This window comes from Aptenodytes patagonicus, chromosome 1, assembly GCF_965638725.1.
Source record: "Aptenodytes patagonicus chromosome 1, bAptPat1.pri.cur, whole genome shotgun sequence".
NCBI lineage: Eukaryota > Metazoa > Chordata > Aves > Sphenisciformes > Spheniscidae > Aptenodytes > Aptenodytes patagonicus.
Window position 1 is genome coordinate 57,810,133 of NC_134949.1, and position 24,059 is coordinate 57,834,191.

Consider the following 24,059-nt stretch of genomic DNA (forward strand, 5'->3'; position numbering starts at 1 on the left):
AGGCAAACCCCAGACACTTTTCCCTTGCTGCTCACCCTGCTTCCCTTCCCTTCGCCCCCACCCTCCTTGTTTGGCATAGCACCTCCTTCAGCCCCCGTTTGCTTGTTCCTCCTTAGCACTTTCTGAAATTCATAATCTCTCGGTAAAAAAAATAAATAAATTGATCTCTCTATATATGTATATGTATATAACTAAACAGCTGCCATGCGGCAGTCACCTGGCTGGAGGGTCCTGTCCCTCACAACCCCATGGCCTTTTCTTGTCACTATAGTCTCTGCGGTGATGGTCCAGGTCTTGCCCTTGGGCAGGACTGTTCCCGTATTGCTTGCACTCTCCCACGCCTCTGAGGTACGGTACCAGAGTATTTATTCTATATATATATATATAGTTATGTATATATATATATTTATAAATTTTTGTTTGCCTGGTTCTTTTTCTTGCAAATCCTTTGGAATTGCTGCTGGGGAGATGCTAGTGAAACATGCTCCCCATGCCGGCGGCCGAACGCTCCCTTCCCTGCGCCCCAGGGACCCTCATCTGTTCCTCTTGCTGACTCCGTCGCCCAGCTCCAGCTCAGATGGGAGCGGGGAGCCACGGTCCCCCGTCCCCAGTCTGCCAGGGCCATCTGTCTCCTCTCCTTCCCTGGGCGAGGGGGTGTCCTTGCAGAAGTCTGTCACCCAGGAGGGCATCGAGAGGAAGCCCCGGGGATCAACGGTGTAGAAGGGCTTGGCGTGGTGGGCGGTGGGGCGGCGGGGCGAGGGGCTGGTGTGGAGGCTGCTGGTACTGCTGCACTTCTTCACCAGCGTCAGCCCCAGCGGCGGGGGCGAGAAGAGGGAGGTCAGCGAGAGGCTGCTGAGGGTCTCCGAGGGCTCACTGTTGTTGCCACCCCCACGCAGGCTGCTGCCCACCCCCTCCTCATCTGAGGGGTCCATGGAGTCATGATGGGTGCAGCCGGGGCTGGTGCTCCCGCCGCTGCTGTGGCTGCGCTGGTGCCGACGGATGCTTCGCAGGCTGAAGAGCCCCCGGCCCCGCAGGCTCCGGCAGCGGGAGGCGGGGGAGAGGGGGGCTGCCAGGGGTCTTTGGCTGCCAGCAGCTGGCACGGGGCACAGAGCCACCGGGAGGTCCAGGGTGCACTGGGGAGAGTCGCTGAGGTTGAGGCTGTCCTCCAGCGTGGTCTGCAGGCTGCCCACTGAGCTGCTGCTCCGGCTCTCCAGCGAGGTATCGCTCTCAGGGGCCTGGGGAACAGGGGTGTGAAAATAAACCACAACTAACCACAATTACAGAAAAAGGGGAAAAACTCCAATTCCTCTCTCTCCTCTGCTGGGGAGGGCAGCTATAAACCACCTGAACAATGCTACAAAGCACCAGCCATTCAGTTTGCCCAGGGAAATCCCTTCTGGAGGAGGAAAGGTTTCAATATTTTGAGCTCTGATTTCATTCTGCTCCAGGATGAATCTTCCCTTCCCCTGTGAAATGCTCCACCAAAGGGAAGGGGTGCTGGGTCTGTGAGCTCTGCAGCCCCTGCTGCTAGGGTGCCCCTGCCCACTGGCAATCCAGGAGGCAGCAGGGACAAGACTCCCTGCGGATCCCTGCTCTTGGCTTCCCTGTGAACCTGCTGCACTGGCTGCGGACACATCAAAACCACCAGCTGGCCAGAAATCAGGGGTCTTCTGTACATAGACCTCAGGCCCTCTACGTAGACCTCCTCTCATTAAAAAATCAGCAATGTTTGGGGAGATAAAAGAGGCTTCATAGTTCTTTTGACCAGCGCTAGTGGCAATGACGGTATTTAGGGCAGAAAGGTGGGGTTCCCTTCCAGCAGGAAGAGGAAACAGCCTTAATTTCCTTGTATCAGTGCTTTGTTAGTTAAGCTGCATTTCAGTTATTCCTAGGAAATTGGTCTACACTGTGAGATCATCACTGGGACACAGCACTAGGAATGATGGATGTAGGACTGGAAGCGGTCTCCTGAACCATAGCTACTCAACACAGTCTGCATCACATAATCAGTTTACCAATTTCTCCTTTACAACAGTTCAGTACTTTTGCCCCACCGGTATGCCAACTCCAGAGCTCTGTCTCTTAATGTCTAAACTTATACCAGAAGTTTCAACACCGCAACAACTCAGCGGCCTCAGCTCGAGGCTAAATTTATCCCTGGTGAATTTATACACATTTGTATTGTGCCAACAGTGTCTGTCACATAGAACTGGATAACATATGATTTTATTTTTATTTTTTAGTTTGTCTGGAATAGTGTCCCTGTACTCAAACAGGAATTGTTCATGGAGTATCTTCCAAGAACAGTAACAGGGATCTCTATTGGACTTTCATCTCTGCCTCCTCTGCTCTTCAGAGACACTTGATCTTCCCTCAACACTTTTATTCTTCTCTTTCATTAGTGAGAAATAGCTGCCTTTTCAGAAAGAGATAGCGCCTTTCTGGGATGTAAGAGCTAAGTGGGCAGGGGAAAACAGCGAGCTCAGGGACACGGTGTGTGGATGTGGCATGAAGGGCTGTGGAGGAGGTAGGTGGGGAGAAGCCTGTTCCAACCAAAGCAGGTGTGTGATCCTGAGTCACGGCACTAAAAGGAGCCGAGGTGGCTGTGCAGCTGCCATCTCCCTGGCTTACACTGTGACTGCTGTGCACACAGGTGTCTGCAGCTCACTTGGCACAGGGGACCCAGGAGTGAGCTAAGAAGTGATGTGATTTTGTCTTCATGTGGGGCCAGCTGCAGCTGTCAAACTATTTTTTGATTCAAAGCAGAATAATATATGATTTCAGGGGGTAAGAGCTATACAACACCCCTTTGCCGTCTCTCCTCCCCAACCTTCCTGCACTGTGTAGTCCACTGTGCTCCTCCAACAAGTTAGATCAGGTCACCCAGCCCCTGACCACAGTTGCCTCTCTCTTTCCTCTGCCTTCCTCCCCATTCAGCCCCCTCTGTTTGGGTGTGATGTGAAGATCAAGCTTTCCTAGCAGAGGGAAGCGGGGGTCCTCACCTGATGAAGAAGTGAACAGTTCACAGTTGGAGATCTCAGTGATGCCCACGAGCCTTGCAGAGAGATCTTAGGAAGGTTGTGTGGACGTGAGACTTTCTCAGGCCCTGTCTGGGTGGCAGAGATGGCTGGGTGGAAAAATTCTGCTGGTACAGGTAACAGAGGGCAAGACGCACCTGGAGAGAAGGGGCTGGGAGGGACTGACAAAGCACCAAAAGAAATGGGAAGGAGAACAGAAAAAAAATAAAGTTGAAGAGTCCTCCAATTTGATTTGGTGCCTTTGCTGCTGTTACACCAAGGGTCCTGCAAGTCCAGTGTATGGGGGATATTTAGTAACATGCACTCCTGGCCAAGAAGGCTCAGTCTAGTGTTCACACCCTGGGTCCCACTTTCTACGCAAGGACCAAAACCTGCATCAGACCCGGAAGATCTAACACGGCTCAGAACCATAAAGCAACAGCCCAGCTTGCCTCTCCCGTTGCTGCTCTCACAGAGAAATGCCAAGCTGTAAGGCCTTGATTCAACTACGTATCACTGCCAGAGGACTTTCATCCCAGATCCTGCAAAGCAAGGGATGAAGGGAGATAAATAAACTGGTGGTTTGGGAAACCTGGGGACCACAGGAGGCCAGAGCGTGCTCAAGAGTAGAACTAGAGCACTTTCACCAAGGGCAGACATGTATTACGTGTTCCCTGAACCTGTACCTGAGGAGTCTGGTCTCAGGGGGCAGCAATGTTTTACCATGCCAAGCGAGCACAGTTCATCCAGCTGGCATGTCAGGGGAGGCTGTCCCCACTCTTCTCTGACCATGCATGGGTGCACTACTGTGAATGGGAATCAGCTCTTTCACGATACTTCACATAAGCCAATCTGAGGGAGGATATAAGATCTAGCAGCAAAAGAAGGAACTGCTTCTCACCCCATTCCTGAGGACTGGCAAACTGAAAGCTAATTCTTGGTTAGTGTAACCCCACTTCAGATTAACTCCATTCCTGGCAGGGGGGAGGCAGGAGAAAGGCAGGTGAGCTGAATCAACCCACACTTTCAGCAGACCTGGAGAATGATGAGAGCTGTGCTCACCTTTGGTACTTTCATGCTTTAGCCAAGACTGAACTGAGTTGAAAGAAGTTTTCTCCATTTCACACAGGTAACTGTCCGGGTTTGTAGAGCCATCCGTACTGGATACTGGGAGCAGGCATTCCCCCAGATCTCCTACCCCATTGGAGTCAGGTCTGTCCTGGCCATCCTGCTGGAAAAAATAAGTGAGGACAAAGCCTTGTGAAATTTAATGGCAGATGACAGAGCAGACCTGTCAAAGCCTCAAGAAGAGCTGATTCTGAAGATACCTTCAAGCTAGCTAAGAGATGCTCAGGTTTCCAGCCCAAATCCCCTAAATTTAGGCTCATTCAGAGGAAGTTACTGACAGTAGTGAAGAGAACTTTCAAAAACATACATCCCTTTTTTCTCCTCAAATCCTTCTCCACAATATGTCTCCACGGAGGAGCTCTTGAAAAGTGACCAGAATTTATATTCCTCAGCAGGGACACTTGGATGAATACAGAGCACTTCACATGAGCAGGGGCAGAAATACAGCGCATGGTGCAACATGCCCATGACTGCTTGGGGCTAACCTTGATCTCCTTAGGACTCAGCTGAGAAGCGCTGTGATTGTCTGACTCATCTCCTAGAAGGATGGAAGAGGACTTGTCTGAGTTGAGGGATAATGCTTCCATTTCAGCCAGCTGGACCTGCAGGAAGGAAAAGGAGCTGTCACAGGTCATGCCTGGCATCCACATTTCAAGCAGTCACACTGTTTATGGTGGATAAGTGAGAGCCTGTAGACCCGAGATCAATTTTAGGTTATATTCCTTGGATACATCAGGTACCACCTAACCCAGACCTGGGCTGGGCAGGAGAATCCACTTTTTAAGGAAGGTTGAACATATGATCTGCAAGCAGCCCACCGCCAGTCCATGCTCCTCTAGTGCCAGAATTGGAGGAAGGAGTCCTGAATCTGTCCCAGTGATACAGCTGGCACAAGGCCCTGCAAGTAAAGCCAGGCAGGGAGAGGGCTCCCTCAGGCCGGTGACAAGGCAGTCTGCTCTGCTGAGGGATGAGAAGTAGACCCCTCTCTCTGAAGGTGCCACGGACAGCCCTGCTTAAACATGAAGGTGCTTTCATTCCAGGGGTAGTCATGCCTCTTGCAGTCCATGCCAGTATCATGCTTTTCATATTCTCTTACCTTCATCACTGAAACTCTGTTTCCCTCCAGCTTCCCTGTGTCTTCCCTCTCGCCTCACCTCTAACCTACCCAAGACCTCAGCTAACACCACCTCCCATCATGCTCTCCATCCCTAAGCTCACCCCTCCCACCCAGCCATACTTGTGGTCTCTTGCTTTCTGAAACCATCCGACCACTGCATCTTTCTCATCCTTAAGCCTCAGCTCCGCTCCAGTCCCATGCCTGACCTTGCTCCATCTTTTGGCCTGTTTCATACAACATGTGCCCCTCTCCCATCCTCTTTCCTCCAAGCTTTCAATTCCCCTCTGCCTGATATCTCTTTCTCACAATGCCTGAAAAGCACCTCCTTTTTCTAGTAGCCTAAGCAGCTGCTCTGTCCCTCCTGTGCTTGGCTTTCCGTCACTGGTCTCTAGAGTCCCACCAGTTCCCACCACCAGCCCCTGACTCTTGAGAGCTATATTCTGCGTTGTCTCAGTCAGGACAACTTGCTTCCTGGCCATTTATCTTGTCCTCCCCTGTGTTTGTGTTTGCAAGAGACGGGTACAGCTTTTGTGCTATAAGAGCAGGTGGAACATTTGGAGAGATGACTCCTTCGAGCTGGGAGTTTAGTGGCTTGTGCCAATGCCAGAGACTGGAAGAGGTCTCCATCCAAGGGATAATGCACTTTGAATAAACAGGACAGAAAACCAGAGCTGGATTTAAATAAAGGGCACAGATGACATCCTTATTTGGGATATTATTCTGACACAGTAACATGGTGCTGTTCAACCATGAAGAGAGCCCAAAACCAACAACTGCTGCTCAGAGCGCAGACACACCAGAGAACCCACAATGAAGTTGTGTCAAGCACGCTACACAGCCACCAGTCAGCAACTACTTGTGTAGAGAAGCACAATCTTCATTCAGTCCCACTTAATGTGCGTACTCATCCATTACTCGCCTAAGTGCTTGTTGCACCAGAACAGCCTTACAGCTGTGCTTGTAGAGACGCGAGCGTGAAATGTGATAACATCTGCAACTACCTTCTCCATCCATAAAAATGGGTTTCAACAAAAGCCAGAATAGTCTGTTCTTCACTGAACCACTTGCTCACAAATTCTGGCCACCCTGGGATCTACACAAAAAACATAATCAACAAAGTCATGAATAGATAAACTGCACGTGTGGAAACACGGTTCACCACTGCTCATTGGCAAACTCCTGCCACTGGCTAAACACACTATCAGCCTCCAATACACAGGTGTCTAACTGTCAACCAGCCCAAGACTGAAAGGATAGCGATGACAAGAGAAGAGGTTAGCGGTATGAAAAAAAGATGTTTTGTTCTTAGAGCTTCCATTACTGCAGAATATTTAAAAATCTTTTAACTAAAGATGAGGAACAAAAAAATTTTAAAAAATTGTAGTGGGGGGAGAAGGGGCAGTTCACTAGGAGCACAATCCATGAAAAATGCCAGGGACATCAACCTGACACACTGAACCATGCACACGTATCCCTTAGAATATAACTAGTTGCAGATATAACATATCTTTAAAAACAGAGCCATGATTACAAAAATCCTTAATTGTACAAATAATTGGTTTGAAAATAAGATGCCAGCAGCTTAACTGGGAAAGACGCTGAGCACTTCTACTCAATGCAACAAAAAGCTTAGCACATAAACATATGCTCAAAATTATTAATAGGTGTTGTGTCCATCCACTGTGCTCAGCATCTCGATGGATTAAACTAAAAAAAAAAAAAAAAAAGGGAGTGAACATTTTTAGCTAATATGTGATTTTTGTCACAAGGGCAGAGTTAAGGGTGATTCAGTGGGCAGCGAGCATACGATTTTGTTCGAACACACATGTATTGAATAGGACTAAATAAAAACTGTTTTGCCTATATAACTTGCTGTCGATTGCTTCTGAGATAGTACAATTCTGTCTGTGTGTACAATGCACATTCAGATATGTTGATGTACCAGAGTACACTCTAATTTATTAATGACTGCTTCTGAGATAGTACAATTCTGTCTGTGTGTACAATGCACATTCAGATATGTTGATGTACCAGAGTACACTCTAATTTATTAATGACTATGTGCATTGCTGGTGTTAGTGCTGGGACAATCCTAGCTGTGACTCCACGTAGTGATTTCCTGTTGGAATTTCCTCGATGTGTTTTATACTATGAAATATGAAAAGAAGGTCATGATCAACGACTTAAAATACTGAGCTGTAGTTTTGGTTCATATGATCAGAAATAAAATATCTACATTTTACTCCTAAAGTTATTCCTGCAGATATAGACAATTTCTTTTCAATTCCACATTTTAGATGTCTTGAAATATCAATTTTGAAAAATAATTTATGGCTTTATAACAGCCATTAGAAAATATGATCTAAGAATAATTCTTTGGTTGTGATTATTCTGTTAAACTCTTTGCTGTGGGTTGCACTTGAAGATTTTGCTGTCTAGTTTCCTTGCTGGGAAGGTAAGAAAATCTGTTGTTGTTGTCTTCATTCCTAGGCAGGATACTCAAGACTATCTGGAAGGTTTTCAAATGCAGCAAACTAGCTGCAAATGGACTTAATTTCGGGGCAATCATTCTGGAATGCCTTAGAAGATCTGATTTTCTGAGAAGGCTGAGCACCAACTGCCGAATATAAGGACTTACATAAAACAGTGGAAATCGCAGTTAATTGAAAACTAGTTATTTGGCTGCATTAATGCAGCATCCATTTGTGAAGTGCTGCAATACTGATAAACTACAGCAATGTACGTATTTTGATACTTTCAGAGGGAAGCTATGGGGACAAGCAGATAGCTGAAAGGCTGAAAAAAAATAAGAGCATCAGAACTAAGCGTCTGAAGCCAAACATAATATTGTTTTCTTCAAACATGGATAATCTGGCAATGAGAGCTCCCTTCCCAAGTTTCCTGGTTTCTTTATAAGCAAAAGCAACATACCAAGTTAGTTATGGGGCAGGAGATGATGAAGATTGCCACTGATGTCCTGATGTACTGACAGATGAGCCAAGCTACTGTCACAAGTCTGACCACGATCATAGCACTTAAATACAATAAAATTATTTCAGAAACAAAATTAATTCTGCTACTCACCTAACTTCTCCCAGGCTACTTTGCTCCTGAAGTTTCACAACATGAAAAGACTAATTGCTTAGGAAGTAGTTTTCCAAAGCATCTACTAGCTTTAGGAGCACAAGTCTAAGCCATTTGGTATCCTGCTCTTAGCAACAACCCATTTGTCAGCTAACAGGTTCTACATTAGAAAAGAGACTCTCAAACTTTCTCAGTGGGCCCATTCTTATTTAGTTTTTGCTCAAACTAATTAGCCATTTTTCACCACAAACCAATCCTTGCTCACAGACGTTGACTCTATTCAACAAGGCATTTAAGCATGTGCTTAATTCATCGACCTCAACAGGGAATAAGCAAGCACATGCTTAAAATGAGGACAAAACACATGCTTAAATCTCTCACTGAATTGTCCCTGAGTGCTACCATTGGGGTGAGAACCTTTGAGTCCTCCATACAACATGAGCTTGAACCTCTGCTTTTCTTGCAGAACTGAACACAACAAGAGCTGCCAGGATGCCTTCATAGTCATTTCTCTACAGCTCATTCACTCCTGACCTGTGTCCTGGCACATCTCACCTTTCCACCACCTCAAACATCCCCCCGTGGCTAAGGAGGGCAGGCCTGTACTAGAGGCAGTATCAGCAATGCATGACAGATGACAAACACATGTCAACAAGCTCTCTGTCTACACAATCTACAGCCAGGAGCACACATCAGACGACCTGCGGGCATGTGGGTGTGGGTGTGCAGGTCTTGGGGGAAGAGTCCCCTCACGCATCCTCGTACGCAGGTTACCTCTTGCTTGTCATGGTTACACTTCTCGCACATGGCCGGCGAGGAGTAATGATGGAAGACGGAGCCCGATAGGTTATCGATGATCATTAACTCCCCGTCGAAGGAGTCCTTAATAATTAAAGAGACACTGTCCAGCCATAAGTTCTCCTAGGGGACAAGAAAGGGGGGAGGATGGGAGAGATCATTTTAAGAATGCCGAGTTTTTTGCTTCAAAGTTTCATGTGAATTTGGGGCTGGGTTCTCCACCCTGACTTGTCTGGAGCAGCACCTTGTTCTGCAGGTACCTGCACAGGGTCACTGGGGGAGCATTTGCTCCTTAGGGTGTGTAAAGGTGCCAGAGTTCAATGCAAAAAAAAACAGAAAGAGGGACTGTCTTCACTCACTGTCAGTGCATCACAGCACTGCTCACGCCTCCCTTCCAGCTCTGCTGGAGTGCCTCACTCTTCATCTGCCATTTCCCCTGCTCTCGTCTCCTGAGCTCACCTCTCAAATTCGCTCCTAACACACCTTTAGCTGATCTGCTCCATTCCTCCTCTGCTGGCCCTCAGGCTCCTACACCATGATGACAATGAACAGGACCCCACTGTTGTCACAGCCTTGTCCCCACACAATGCCACCAACTCAAAAGTCTACCACTGAAAGCAAACCTCTCACCCTGAGGTGGAAGAGTCTATCTGCTAATGCTAAGCCCTCACTCATCTAGACTGCCCAACTTCTCCCCACAGCTACTTGCTGCAGTCTGGTTGGTAAGCTCAAACGTGTACTCACCTGTGCTGGAGAGTAACATCTCATGCACAGACGTCCTTCAGGATCTGTTCTCCCACTGTCTCCTGCTCCTTTTCCCTGTCCTGAATTCGGGGAGCCTGACTTGCGGGAGCACAGCCCATGTGCAATTTCCAGCTCAATCTCAGCATCCATCTCTGCATCTTCCTGGGCCTCCTTGTTGCTGTCATCGAGATGTTTCATAAGCACAGCTACCACCACATTGATGAGGACAAACTGGGCTGTGAGCACAAAGCTGACAAAGTACAGTGGGGAGATGAACTGCAGGTTGCTGAGGCAGCTCCGGTCATCGTGGCTGCAGTCACGCAAGGTGTCCTTGAGGGCAAGTTGGGTTTGAGAGGGAACGATGGAAGGAAGGAAGGACTAAAGTAAGAATACAAACTTGGCTGCTCTTTCTGTCAAAAAACACTGATGACAATGAAAAGAACAGGGCAAACGTTTCTATCACCCCACACCCTCTGGGATCATGAGGCCCTCGAAGAATCAAGGACACTATCTGATCATGTGCTCTCTGCTTCAGAGCAAATACGTCCAAAGGTGTACAGAGCAAACTACTTCCAGACCATCTCATGTTGCTGCCACTGTAGCTGCACACATGTGAGCAAGAACAAAACTGAGCAGTCTGGTACTGCCTTCTCCCATCCAGACTCAAAAGCACCATATGTGTTCAAAGAACTTTCCTCTCTCCCTGTCCTTTGAAGGAAGGAAGTATTTATTTTGGATTGTCCTTGTTGCTCTGCAGATGGGTGCCATGTCCAGTGCACCTACATTCAGCTTTGGTAACAGGCCTTATGACAGTGGATATTCCCTCTTAGCCTGGACAGTCTTCTTGTTCCTCCCAAGGACAATCTGCACTTTTCTCAGCCAGATGTCTGTAGGACTAGATGAGCCCAAGGTCTGAGTTACTGTGGCGGGGAGGGAGATTCTGGCCCAAGTAGGGACCTTACCTAGCAATCCAGCTCAAGTGCTCCTTCCCTTTTCTAGCCTAAGCAGTGCTGAACAAAACACACATTAGAATTTCTCCTTCCCCACAATAAGGACATCCACACCCCTGAGGCCCAGTTACCTTCATGATCCCATTCCAGTTGTCACCCGTGGACACCTGGAAGAGTGTGAGGAAGGCCATCCCGAAGTTCTCAAAGGTGGCATGGCGGCTCATGCCCTCGCAGGGATTCTCATCATTGCATACTGAAAGGAAGGGGATCGCAGCTATCAGTGGAGGACACACTGCTGGCCCTGAGATCAACAGCAGGAACTGGGGAAGGGAACTTCAGGCTTCTCACAGCCTAGAGACCTCAAGTAATGGCCTCAGCACCCTGCCCAACAGTTGGCTGTTGCCCAGCAATACAGAAAAATCCCTGATGGCCCAGCCCCGGGATATCAGGCAGTGTAACTCTGTTGCTCAGGGGGATCCTCCCAACATGTCATTGTGCTGCCTTTCTTCTTGATCAATATTCCATGGCAAGAGATATAAACAAGCCTTCCCTGAGTGTTTCCTGTCATCTTGAAAGCAATATCAAGGTAGGCAGTGCAGAAAAAGCCAAAGTTTAAGAATGAAAGAGAAACCAGACACTGCTTTTATTTTGTTAGGCTGTTAGGACAATAACAATTTAGAGGGAAATTCTTCTTCTATCAATTACACATAAGGGAGAATAAAGGCCACCAAGTAATTCAGTCCCTTTATTGAATGAGTACTGATTTTGAGAAACCTGAGGTTCCCAGCAGGTCTGTAGCTCACACTGGAGCATGGTCCACTTGAGACTTACCCAGTTTTCCAAAGAGCTCCACTCCTAGAGCAGCGTAGATGAAAAAGAGGAGCATGAAAAGCAGTCCGAGGTTTCCCACCTGAAAGCAAACAGCATGGTCAGCCTACCCCAAAGCCTATTTCATCTGTACAGGCAAGTGTTTCTGTCTTTCAAAGCCTGAAGAGAACAGCAGCAAATTCCCAGTGTATAAATGCAACCAAACAATTGCTCAACACTTGGGAAATCACCAGTTGCAAATGGACTCAAAGGATGCTCTTTTCCAAGTTGCCTCCACTCCAGCACAAGCTCTGGCCAGGGCTGACTGGTGTGCAGTTTCTGGGCCAGGTGAAGACAAGCACGTGGGAGCAGGGGCACAGAAGGTGAAGCCAGTTTGGCTGTGTGAAGGACAAGCTACGGATTACAGTGTAGAGGTGTGTCCTGCAGTGCTACATGCCTGACCAAACTGCCCAAGTCCCTTGAAGCTATGCTCATGTGAAGAGCGCAATAGCAGTGCTCCAAAAAGACAGGGGCACAGGTACACCAGCTCCTGCCATGAACCAGGCAGAGCATGGTGGGGCCAAGCACCAGCCACATGTGGAGGTTACAGCAGGGCTTGTGGAGGGAGTAGGCAGGCAGGAAGGAAGAAGGGTAAAGAGGCCCTCTTGAAATATGGGGAGAGGAGGAGGAGAAGAGAAGAGGAGACTATGAAGGAGCCAAGAGGGGAAACAGAGCTTCCTTTGCATCTCGCGAATAACAGGTCAAAGCTTAATTTCTGGGCCACCAGCAGCTTCTGTTTGGAAACCCTCCAATGCGAGGATTGCTGCTTCATGGTGCACAAAGGCAGCAGTACCACCGGCAATATGGGCACTGTCCCCAAGTCCTCACTCTCCCAAATCACTGTTTGCCTCTGAATCTCCTGCCTCCTAGCATGTGGGGCAGCTGGGTTATATGTGACAAGCAGGAGGGGTTTTTGAAAGAGGTAGGGTGAACAGTAACAGCAAATGTCAGTAACGGTTAGCACACTGTTGGTGGAGCAAGAGAAGGCAGGGAAAAATTAAGGATCTAACTGGTATATGGGCGTTTTTGAAAAACTGAACAGTGTCTGGTCTGAATGCAGGTGGTCACTGGGCCTTTGTTAGGATCATCCACTTCAGGAGTCTAATTTAGTCATTGCAACTGCTGTGCCATCCAAATTCAGGAGAGAAATGAATGATTCAGCCCACCCACTCCCCTGGGCTGCCAGGTCCTGGCTCCATACATACTCAGTGGAAGGAATTATTTCTGATTACTAAATTGGACACCATACTAAATGCTCTGAACACACACCTCTGGGTCTGTGTCTACAGGGCATTAAGAAAAAGAAGTTAATAAAATTTAGCTAAGGGCTAAATTTCCAAAGGGCTCTTTAAAATTAAAGCTCTATTCACTATTAAGAATTGTTGCAGTATAAGAAAGACAGGAAGGGAATTGAAACAGGACAACTGGAGACGCCTTATATACCATTAGCAAGCCAAAGTCCCTGATGTGAGTCTGTGCTCTAGGAACATAAAGAGAAAGGTCGAGAGGAGGAAAAAGCGCAAGGGAAAGGACAGCTTATTTTTAACTGCTTCTTTTAGCAAAGCCAATAAATCTTGGAGAATAATATTACAGATAATTCAATTGTCCCCTGAAGACTCAGTGTATAAAATATGGAGACTAAATTCAATCTTTTAACAGTGAAACTGGGGGATTTTAGCCCTGCTTTAAGTGCAGATTTTTACACAACTTTAACTTCGGAGTGATTTTTGACCCCTCTGTTATATAACTTGATTAAATGAAGCCAACCTGTTATAGAAGGAAGCAAAAGCCAATCAATAGGAAGTGGATTGACCACAGGTTTTGATGCTGCAAGGATTAAGCACTACTTGGTATTACCTTCCAGGGAATACCTAGAGGCCAGACCTTTAGACATCTGCTTGTGAGGGTTTTGTGGCAGATATTAATGACCTCCAAAAGACCATCTTGGTTAGCAAAGGAGCTGTAGGTGAATGTGAGAGAGGAAAGCCAGAATTTATAAAGTCTGGAAGAATATACTAGTGGTTTGTGGCTAGGACCAGACAGCAGGGCTCAGAGGCTTGAACTTAGGTCCCAGCTGTGCCCTTTTCTATCCTGAGCAAAACACAACACTGCCTGATGACTCAGTTTCTCCATCTACATGACAGGGATATGAACATTTTCTCCTCTCCTATTTATTCTTTATATTTTGGGGGTTGAAGTTGAGTGTCATCTTCTAAATGCAAATATATTGCAGAGTCCTCTTACTGAGGGCTTCTGGATACTACTTCAGCCAGTTCTTAATATCTGTGTGTTGCATTTATCTGTATTGCAGAATAAACAAGCCACAGACATGCAGACACTGGGTCTAGAGACCTGCCCCGTTCCAGATCCTGAGCAAATCAGCTGTGGTAGCTCCTGGAATGGAAACGAGCGAGGTGCAGAGAAGCTGCACTGAGCCACCGTGGGGCAGCAGAGCCAGAACTAATAACTGTTACTGGCCCAAAGCTGCCTGCTGTAAGAACACCCTTAATCTCCTGTTCTTTCCATTGTCCATTGTATCTCAGCCCCCAACTATCCTGGATGACAACATTATTATATATCCTATATATGAATTATATTATTATTATTAGACAGAAATACAAATTATTATTGTATAATGAAAAGCATGAGAGATCAGACAGAGCACAGGATCCAGGAAAGATCACATTGTTTCCCCCTCGCTTTTGTGTCATGAGATTCCTCTAATTCATATTGACATTTATTGTCACCAACATCGGAAGTAAACTCCTTGGGTAACTACTCATGCTGTTTTCAGACTGATTCTCAGCTCTGCATCACTTGCCAAGACTGGCACATTAGCTGATAAATCAACTGACAAATGCCCATGCATTTTGATATCATGCAAGACAGCTGCCTGCTTGGGGCCTGCCAAGGGAATGGTCTGGTGTATGATCAGTAGAGCCACTTGGTGCCATTACTCCTTGCTTAACAATTCTCTCTGGAGGATCCAAAAGGAAGAGGACCAGTCTTCCTGGCTGATCATCCATCACAGAGGATCCTCACAGTGGGCTTGAAGCCTGTGTAAAGCACCGTGTCAGCATCTAATTCAGGAACAGCTGCCACTCACAGCCCATGAAATCCTTCTGTCTAGCTGTCTTGCAGTAGACACTTAACTGCTGGCTGTGTGAGCCACAACAGAGCACGTCACTGCTTCTCATACACGAGAAGCTCAGAAACACAAAGGGATCCAGGAGGAGAAAGGAAGAAAAGAAAGTAGGAAGGGAGAGGCACTGACTAAGAAAAGGAGTGACGGGAGTGCGAATGAAAGAGAGGAGAGGAAAAGGGGACATGTGTGGGGAAGGGTGAGAGGGGCAGAGACACAAAGACTTCCTTTCCTCCTGAAATGGCTGCCAGTCGCTCTCCCCTTCTTACAAAGAGGGAGAGAGGAGCTGGGGACTAGCCACAAGTGGTAGACATTAGCTAGACATGATGGGAAGAAATCTGCCCTTATCCAGGAATCAAGCCTTATTTCATTCACCCACTGGAGAACAGACACATGAGGTGAACTGTACCCCTGTGATTGACATGATAACCTGGACAACACCTATCTGAGGAGAGTGTAGACACCACCTCTGAGACTCCACAAGAATCAAGCCTTTGGAAAAAGGGTGCATAGCAGGAGAGTTGGACTAGATGACCTTTAAAGGTCCCTTCCAATCCAAACTATCCTATGATTCTATAATAAAAGGAGAGTCTTTGGGGCAGCTGGTCTGTTTTACCTGTGGCAGCGCTTGAACAACTGTATCCAGCAGTGCCCGCATTCCTGTGGCCATCTTCAGTAGCTTCAGAACTGCCACAACAAGCACAAGAGAAGCGTCACTCAGACTGAGCTCAGAAGGTCCATCCTTTGTGTGACTTACTAATGGCAGTAGCACAAGACAGATGTCCTGTCTCCCCTTGCCCTAGAAAAACTGTATTGTGCCCCTTGGCCCCCTTCTCCCTTTGCCCACTTCTTTTGACTGTACAACCCCAGTGGTTCCTTCTCCTCCAGTGCATTTCCTTCTTACTGAATACTCTGTTTCTGCCACCCATGCCTATTGGGCTTCTTCTGCTTCACCCAGACAGTCTGGCCAAGAGCCCTCTTTCTCCCAGCACTGCATATCACAATTCTCCCTCTGCTCTGATTTTTCATTCCACCACTTTCTCTTCCTCCAGCTACCATCTGTTAAGGCAGCTTAGCACATCTTGGCCACCACCAGGAAGATTCAGGACCCTCCCTGTGCAAACTTCAACCTGCTTGGTGGCCTCTTTTCCAAACACCACTGCCATACTTGCCCTGTAAAAGAATAACAGGGAAAGTTCAGCTTTCGCATGATGTGCTCACCCTCCTGGTCCTTCACCTCCTGTTAAAACCACTGCATCAAAATGCCTGGCTTAAGGAAGCCAGAAAGCTTTAGCCTCTAGGCTGTCCTCCGCCACATGCCCTGCCTCCCTCCCAGGGCTAGGGACAGGGGGAGCCCATGACTCTACAGCCGCTGCTCCATGAGTCATGGCACCAAGTCCCACTCCATGGCCACCTACACCCCTGCCTCTGGCCAGTGTCTCTCTCACCCCGGGCAATGCGCAGCACCCTCATGATCCGGATGATAGTGGGGTTAATTGGGAGAGCAGCATTGATTTCAATCTCTTCCAATGTGATGCCCATGACAGACAGCAGCACAATGGCCAGATCTAGCTGGTTCCACCTTAAGAAGAAAAATTGAAGAGAATAAAGGAAGATGGAGTTTTTCCATTTCCCTGAAAAAGAAAGTGAATTGTCTCCACTTTAACCTAAATATTTCTTTATGTATGAATTCAAGGCCCCACTCTGAGTCAGCCTATATGGGCTTTTGCAGACAAACAGAGATTCACTTTGCACACACCCTGAGCAGCCAGAGGCAAGCCAGCCTGATCTGAAAGCATGGAGCTGTGTTACTATGGTGCTATGCTTTGACTAATGGGCTCAGCTTTTTATGGCCTTACTACCTCGAATCAGCTTCGTTATATATGTTCTGCTTCAGCATGCTCCCAGTTTGCCTCAAGGGCAGGAAAAAAATAGCTCTCTCTAACCCCACCTCCTTTGCTTTCTAGCCTAACCAGCAGATGCCAACCAAGAGGCAGTTTTTGGACAACTCTTACTATTGCCTAGGTATTGCAGCTCATGTGGGCTGAGGCTAGGTCCATGCTGTGCCGAACTGGGAGGCAGTCAGGTTACTCTGCTACCACCTCATGCTCCAGATAGGGATCCATCCTCAAAACCTCCACCCCAAACCCAGTTGTCCCACAGCCACGGTTAACATAACCCTCTGCTCACCTGTCTTTGAAGAATCGCCGCAGACCGAATGCCACCAGCTTGAGGACTGCCTCCAACACAAAGACAGTGGTGAACAGGTAGTTGCAGTACTTGAGGGCGGTCTCCAAGGACTGCCAGCAGAAAGAGAGGGTAAAGAATTGAGGCGAAAGCAGCATCAAGCACATAACCTGTGGGGGGACTCTCCTGAGTGCCAGGAATTCATTAGGAGGTGGGGAAGCTGCCCCATGCCTCCTACCTACTTGAATGTGGAGGCTACCTACTAAGGGTAATCATCAGCTGGCCCCTCTGCCCCACGCTGTTCTCAGGATCAATTGTTGCTCCTTTCTCCTGTACTGCTCAGCATAACAGGGAGGAGGCGACTGTTGTGAGGCTAATCCACTAAGTACCATCAGCCTCTTCCTCTGCCAATAGCCCATGCCACCTGGATGCCACCATGTTAATGGCACTGGCATAGCTATCGACCAGAAGTGAGGCACGAAGGTTACTCCAGTTGTGGATACATGTTATCTCTGATGGGAGGAAACCCCTCTGTGCCTTGATCTGGGGCAGGCATATGTCATGCCCCCATCTGGTGGCACTTTGTACTGGACGGGTTCGAAGCACTTTGGCAAGATTCTTTAGCAGAACCTGACAGCAGGCTGGCATGGCTGGACCTCCGTTCCAGGGGAAGGAGCTGAGGAGTAAGGAAGAGGAGTGACTGGTTCAGGAACAAAGGCCTGATGTGAGGATGACAATAGACAAGGTTGAGAGTTCCTGCAGAGTAAAACTGGGCACCATCAAGGGCAAGATAAAAGGTGGGCAGCTGGGCAAGATGGGCAAGAAACAGAGGAGACTGGCAGTGGATTTGAATGAGGACAGACAGATTCAGTTCCTAATCAAAGCTTGAGCTGCCTTGGACAGCATCTGCTCAGGCACCAGAGCTGTCACCTCAACCAAGGGTCTCCTGAAGAGTAAACAGAAGTGCCACCAGGCAGATGTCATGATGAATGCTTTTTCTACATATGGAGACAGAAAGCTCCTTTGATATGTGCAGCATACATTTTTTCCATCAGAGGCATCATGAGCTTTGCCAGGAACGCTGAGAGGTAGCTGGTCTTCCCCAACCAAAGTATAAAACTTATTTGGCCTTCAAGACCCTTTGCTGGGAATCAGCCCCTGCAGCTGGGAGAGGCTCTGCCCAGCACTTTGCCCCTGCAGCTTCTCTTAGGCAAAAAAGGTGGCTCAGTAGAGACATCCCATCCCATGACACACAACCAGCCACTCTAGTCCTCTCAGGTCAGGCCATATGGCAGGAGAATTGAACTGACATTTGGAAATCTGATGCAAAGCCTGAAGCTCCCAGGACACTGCTGCTTCCACCACTCCTCCTGTTAGGATCCAGGGGAACATACAAAGCAGACCAGGCAGCTAAATTTGGGTGACCCACATACCCACTTAATAATATAAAGCACAGAGACTTAATTGCACCGTGCTTTCTAGGGGCCTGACTCTTGGTTAGATACCTTATCTCTATCGATTTTAATGGATAACAAGTGACTGAGTAGGGGCTACCTTTCTGGATATATACAAAACTCTTCATATAACTTTGCCTGCTACATTAACTCTTACAACACTTTAATGGTACTTTTTAGAGACACTCAACTGTCCTACCTATTCTGGTGGGCAGTGGTCATCAGAGAGCTGCAGCAAAATAACGTAATGACTAGAGGCAGGGCTTATCTCCATGATCTCACTCACCACAGGTTGGTTGTAGTGCTCCAAGGACATAGTGACCACGTTGAGGCAGATGATGAAAGTGATGAAGATGTCCAGATAGTGGCTGGTGCAGACCGAATGAATAAGGAGGCGTATGGGGCAGTAGGTAGCATAGTACGGCAAACGCTGCGCCTCTTCAGTGGAAAGAGGGAGATGGGCAGAGTTAGGAAGAAATTGGAAGAAAGAGAGAAATGGGTAAGAAGCACTGAAGAGGGAGCAGGCATAAAAGTGGTGATAGGTGTTGAAAGAAAAGGGAATGACGGCGGGAGAGAGAAAGAACAGAAAAGGACAGGTAAAAGATAGGGGACATAGGAAGGAGGGAAAAAATGCAAAAAGAAGAAAGTAGAAGTGGGGAAAAAATAAGTAGAAAAAAGACAAGGAAAGGAATGCTAGAAAGAAAATCTGTTAGTCTATGTTTGTGGGAATGGTGCTAAATCAGCATTTCATGCCTCGACAAATTAAGATCACAAATGATAAAAGGGAGCAGATGGTTCCAGGAGAGGCCCCAGGGTGTCACAGGAGAGAGTGAAAAACTGGAGCAGAGGAAGGGAAAGCATGCCCACAGGCTGTGAATGGAAGAAAACCATCAGTCTGGGGTAGTAGGGATGATTTCCAGGGGCAAGTATGCTTTTGCAATTTTTGTCTAAAAGTAATACAGAAGAGGACAGAAACACCAGGAAGAGGGCTTGCTTCACCCCAGAGGGTCTGGGACCCGAAGGAGTGACACTGCAACATTAATGGAAAGAGCCAGGAACAAAACACAGGGGTCTTCCTCTTTTTTTTCACCCTCCCTCTTCTTTAAATTTGGGTTTAAACACAAAGGATGGTCTGTCCAGATCTTCCCCCAAATACCAGCTGTGTTGCAGGAAGCCCAGGTGGGACTATCCCAAGCCCAGTAGGTGTACTGATACGTGCACATCCTGCATCAACAGTGCACGCCAGCAGGTGCACAGGGGTATTTTTGGTACATGTTATCTCCTGAGGGGCAGGGTGCTAAAACCCCAGTGGCTTCCCCGGAGTCCCAGCAGACCTCATCAGCCACCTATCTTCCCCAGACCGCCCCGGTGAGGTGCGTAGCGACACGGCAGTGGCGTGGGGAGGAAGGCTGAGAGCGCAGCCACAAGCAATGCATTTCAGAGACCGGTCCATTGGGAAAGAAAAAGAAGAGGAGAAGGCTTTTCTCAGAAAACCTTGGCCTACGAACCGACCAAACACTTAGGCTGTCCCTTACTCCTTCGCTTCTTCTCCAAGCGGCGCAGGCGCTTCTCCTCCCGCCGGCGCGCCTCCTCGGCCTCCTGGTGCTGCCGGCACTTGTGGAAGTTCTCCACCACCACCCCCACGAACATGTTGAGCACAAAGAAGCTGACGATGAGAAGGAAGGAGATGAAGTAGAGGAGCATCCAGGGGTTGTTGTTGATCACCGGCTGGAGGAGGTGAGAGAACAGAGGTGGTCAATCAGTTGGATGGGCGGCGGTATGGAAGTGATGGGGGTGGGACCTGCCATGGTGATTGGCTGCTGGGGAGGTGGGGAGGGGTTATGGAAGTCAGGGGAGTGGGCTGGGAAGAGCTGGGACTACAGGCAAGGCTGTTTGTGATTGGCTGACTGGATTTCGGCATCAGCTGGCGATCGATGGAGCAGGTGGGAGTCAAGGGCCAGGGCCCGCCTGCACAGTCACCCACAATTCAGGCACAACCCCAGCCGCAGGTCAGGTACAACATCAGTATGTGGTAAAACGGGTGGTCCAGGCACCAGGAATACCTTTGGCTCGAGGGCAAGTAGAGACCACATCCACACGTCACCAAAATGGCAACGAGACCAGAATAGAAATGTCATTCAAGCTCGGAGAGAAAGAAGGCCCTGACTTTGACTGGGTCTCCTGACAAAGAGCCTACAAAGCCAACAGTGGTGCATCTTGTGCAGAGGTTCAGAGGTAAATGGACCATCATCCCTGAGGTTCAGGCCTGTGGTACTGCAGCCCATGGCAGGCGCCTACACCAGGACACTATCAAGGTCATTGCCTTAGCAGTGGAAGAACAGGGATGCAGTGGGCAGCAGCCCAACAGCCCCTGCTTTACAGGATATTAAAATAACCATCTGTGGGCCAGGAGGGAGCCAGCCTGCCCAGAAAGGCACATGGCATTGTTGTTCCATCATTACAAATAGATTAAAGACCTGCTGTGTGATCCAAACTGAGTAGAGGGTGAGAATTACTACAGACACTCACTGCGTGGCCACAGCTGCACCTCCCTGCATGGACCAGGCATGACCCTGACCCCTTGCAACTAGGTGAGCAACGGATTCACAAGGGCCCTGGAAGGGACTCCTGGTTTGAGGGAGGTGTCTGAAGCAGGATGTTACAGCACACTTCCACCTTACTAAGGTGGAAGGAAACTCAAAAAGGTCCTTTTATGAAGAAGTCTTCATACCTGCTGGTCAACAGCCACAGCATCTAGTCCATTATACATAATATTGACCCAGCCGTCCTTGGAAGCCAGAACAAAGAGGGACATCAGAGCCTGCAACAAACAAAGCAAAGCAGATGTGGAGCATGTGCATCTGGCAGGCTGGGCAAAAATAGTGCATTTATGCTCTAACACACACAACATTGAAATACTCTTCCTGCCTGTGTCTCTGCACACATCAAAACCTGCTTCTTCCCCCGTGGAGGAGAGGGAGGGGGAACAGGAAGCCATGTGCAGCAAGACCCACCAGAGGAGAGAGGTCATGAAGAACATCTGCTTCGCGGCAGGAGGAAAAAAGAAATAAAAATCAAGCTCTCTGCTGCCACCACTTTTCTTTCCCCTGCAACCTGTAAGCATCATCCTGATACCAACCCACTAGTGACACAGCTTCCGCATGTATACCTATGCCAAATAACCACCCCTCCTGGCCCAGGGATCAGGCTTTACTGGCATTGCATCTGTGCCCTGGGGAGGGGTACTTATAGGAGGATAAAAGCCCTGAGCTGGGTTACCATCAGAGACAGAGGCTGCGGGCACACTCACCTGTCCCAGGTTGTCGAAGTTATACTTGTGGTGCACCCACTTGTAGTTGGCAGCCATGCAGTCGGACCGATTGGTGATGTTCCTGATGTCGACTCCCAGGCAGTGGTAGAACTTGCCCTTGAAGAGCTGCAGGAGGGGAGTCACCCTATCAGCCCCTTTCCCCCCAGGGTCCCCCATGCTCCTTGGGATGTGCAGAAGCTCCTGAGATGGTGAGTGGGCTGCAGGGCTGCCAGGTGGAGCAGGACAGAAAGGGAGGACGATTTTACGGCACAGGCTCACACATTGCTAAGGAGACAGGGCCACCCTGATAAACCTACACCTGGCTTTTCAGCCTCCTCCATTGCCCCAGGGCAGCAGTGACCATAAGCTCTCACCATCTGACAGCCATTAGGGCAGCCTTTCTGGGCACAATTAGAGCCACCAGCCTAAAAGGAAGAAAGTCTTCTGTTTGGTCCCCAAGAGTAATCTCCCCTGTTTGCTTCCCAGTTACTGAGAGAGCTGATGGGAAAAGAAGATCTCATCTGAGGGTAAAGAACCAGAAAAAACATCCCCTGCTTCTCAGATGCTTTTTTTCGCAAAGCTGCACTGCACTGCTCTGCACTGCTGTAGCTCTTCTGCCCAGGGCTCCTTTCCCCATATGGAAGGTACTGGATTGTGCATTTGTACAGATGCATCAGAGCAGACTAAGTATAGCGCATTCCCTGAGATGGAAGTAACGCCCACACCCTTGCTCCTCTGCAATGCAACAGCCAAAAATAAAGAGGATTAAATAAAAAAAAATAAAAGAAGGTTGTGGGTGGATTTGGGGCTCAGAGCAAGGGGGAGAAACAGAGCTGACTGGAGGCAGGGTTCACGCAAGCAGGTGCTGAGCTGCTTGCTCTTGTGGTGTGGCATGGACGTGCCCAGCAAGCCCTGTGCTATGCCAGCCCTGCACTCTCCCTGTAACACTGACCCAATCCCTGATCCAACTCCTGCCAGGTGTGAGTGTTATCTCCTGTCTTGCACATCCAGCAATGACTGCACTTGCTGAACACCTGTCTGTCTTTGCCAAAGGCTGCAGGGACATTACTGTGGGAGACAGCTCGTGGAAAAGGGCAGCTGCAGAAAGTTTCCTGGCTTGCCTGTCCCTCCTGCTCTGCTCAGTTCCCTGTGCCTGTACCTGGGGGTACAGGTGCCCGTGGTGGGGGTGGGGGCACAGGGGCTGTTTGATGCCCGTGGTAGGGATGGGGCTGTTTGCTGGGCAGTAACAACCCTACCTGCACACCCAGGATACCGAAAATGATGAAGAAAGCACAGCAGATGAGGACGATGTTTCCTATGGGCTTGAGGGAAGAAATGAGCGTCTCCACCACCAGCTTCAGGCCAGGGGCTCGACTGATGACTCTGGAAAGGAAGGAAGGGGAGGGGTGACAGAGGAACAGGGCAGGGATGTTTGGCCTAAGCTAAGCATTTTCAGCAGCAACAGACCCCTGCTCTCCCTGTGCAGTGACCCATCAGTGGGGATCAGTTTCCTGCAACCAAAAAGCCTCTTCTCTCCCATGGGTTGGTTGTCTGATGAGGTACCTCCAGGGCCAGAGACGTATGGCTAAGGGGAACCTCCCTGTGGCTCGTGGCTTGTCAAAGACCACACTTTGCCTGGCACAGAGGGATCTGACTCTGGGACCCTTCCTGGGGGGTGGTGGTGAGAAGAGGGGGCTGAGCAGGGCTCAGTGGGGCTCTGACCGGAGGGGACGTAAGGTGCGCAGCAGCCGGAGGACCCGCAGCACCCCCAGGATTTTGGCGCCGCCAGCAGAGGCCACCGAGACCACGATGTCAATGAGAGACACGAAGACCAAAAAGCCATCCAAGATGTTCCAGCTGCTGCGGAGATAAGCCTGATCCCCAAAATACAGGCCTAGAGAGACCACCTGCAAGAGAGGGGAGAGGAGGAGGGGTTAAATGGCTCCTCTCCATGCTGCCTGGTAGAGGGCAGCTGTGGAGAGAGGGGGAGGAGGGGGAACAGTTATCAACGCCACGTGACACTGGTGTGTCATCTCATCATCTTTTCCTTTCACCTAGAAGGCTATGAAGGAAAATGTCTTTGGGGAAAGTGGTGGCACATAACTCCAGAAATAACAGGGCCATGGTGTCTTCTCACTTTTCCTCTGCCTCCCTGAGCAACAGGACACTGTAAGGAACGCGCAGAAAACCTTTCCCTGCCATACCACAGACCTGGGGCAAGTCTCCCAGTCCAGAGATCACCTGGGGGGTAAAACCGGGCA

At 48.8% G+C, this 24,059-nt stretch overlaps 1 protein-coding gene across 4 annotated transcripts in view; it reads right to left on the bottom strand.

Annotated features, from left to right (window-relative positions):
* Window positions 1–436: 436 nt before the first annotated feature.
* The window catches only part of CACNA1I (calcium voltage-gated channel subunit alpha1 I), a 92,836-nt gene continuing 69,213 nt past the window's right edge, over window positions 437–24,059 (bottom strand). Inside the window, exons 19-35 of one of the 4 annotated variants that reach the window (XM_076337442.1) lie at window positions 23,521–23,705; window positions 23,055–23,181; window positions 21,799–21,924; window positions 21,220–21,309; window positions 20,024–20,216; window positions 18,775–18,926; window positions 17,038–17,147; window positions 16,296–16,429; window positions 15,464–15,534; window positions 11,670–11,748; window positions 10,970–11,091; window positions 9,889–10,218; window positions 9,121–9,267; window positions 4,631–4,747; window positions 4,080–4,248; window positions 3,003–3,199; window positions 437–1,235 (exon numbers count right to left, since the gene is read on the bottom strand). In XM_076337442.1, coding sequence (XP_076193557.1) covers window positions 534–1,235; window positions 3,003–3,199; window positions 4,080–4,248; window positions 4,631–4,747; window positions 9,121–9,267; window positions 9,889–10,218; window positions 10,970–11,091; window positions 11,670–11,748; window positions 15,464–15,534; window positions 16,296–16,429; window positions 17,038–17,147; window positions 18,775–18,926; window positions 20,024–20,216; window positions 21,220–21,309; window positions 21,799–21,924; window positions 23,055–23,181; window positions 23,521–23,705 — 3,051 coding nt within the window. In that variant the 3' untranslated portion in view covers window positions 437–533. Of the gene's footprint in view, window positions 1,236–3,002; window positions 3,200–4,079; window positions 4,249–4,630; window positions 4,748–9,120; window positions 9,268–9,888; window positions 10,219–10,969; window positions 11,092–11,669; window positions 11,749–15,463; window positions 15,535–16,295; window positions 16,430–17,037; window positions 17,148–18,774; window positions 18,927–19,996; window positions 20,217–21,219; window positions 21,310–21,798; window positions 21,925–23,054; window positions 23,182–23,520; window positions 23,706–24,059 lie in introns of all 4 variants that reach the window. The other 3 variants (XM_076337434.1, XM_076337420.1, XM_076337426.1) reach the window with 3 other exon arrangements.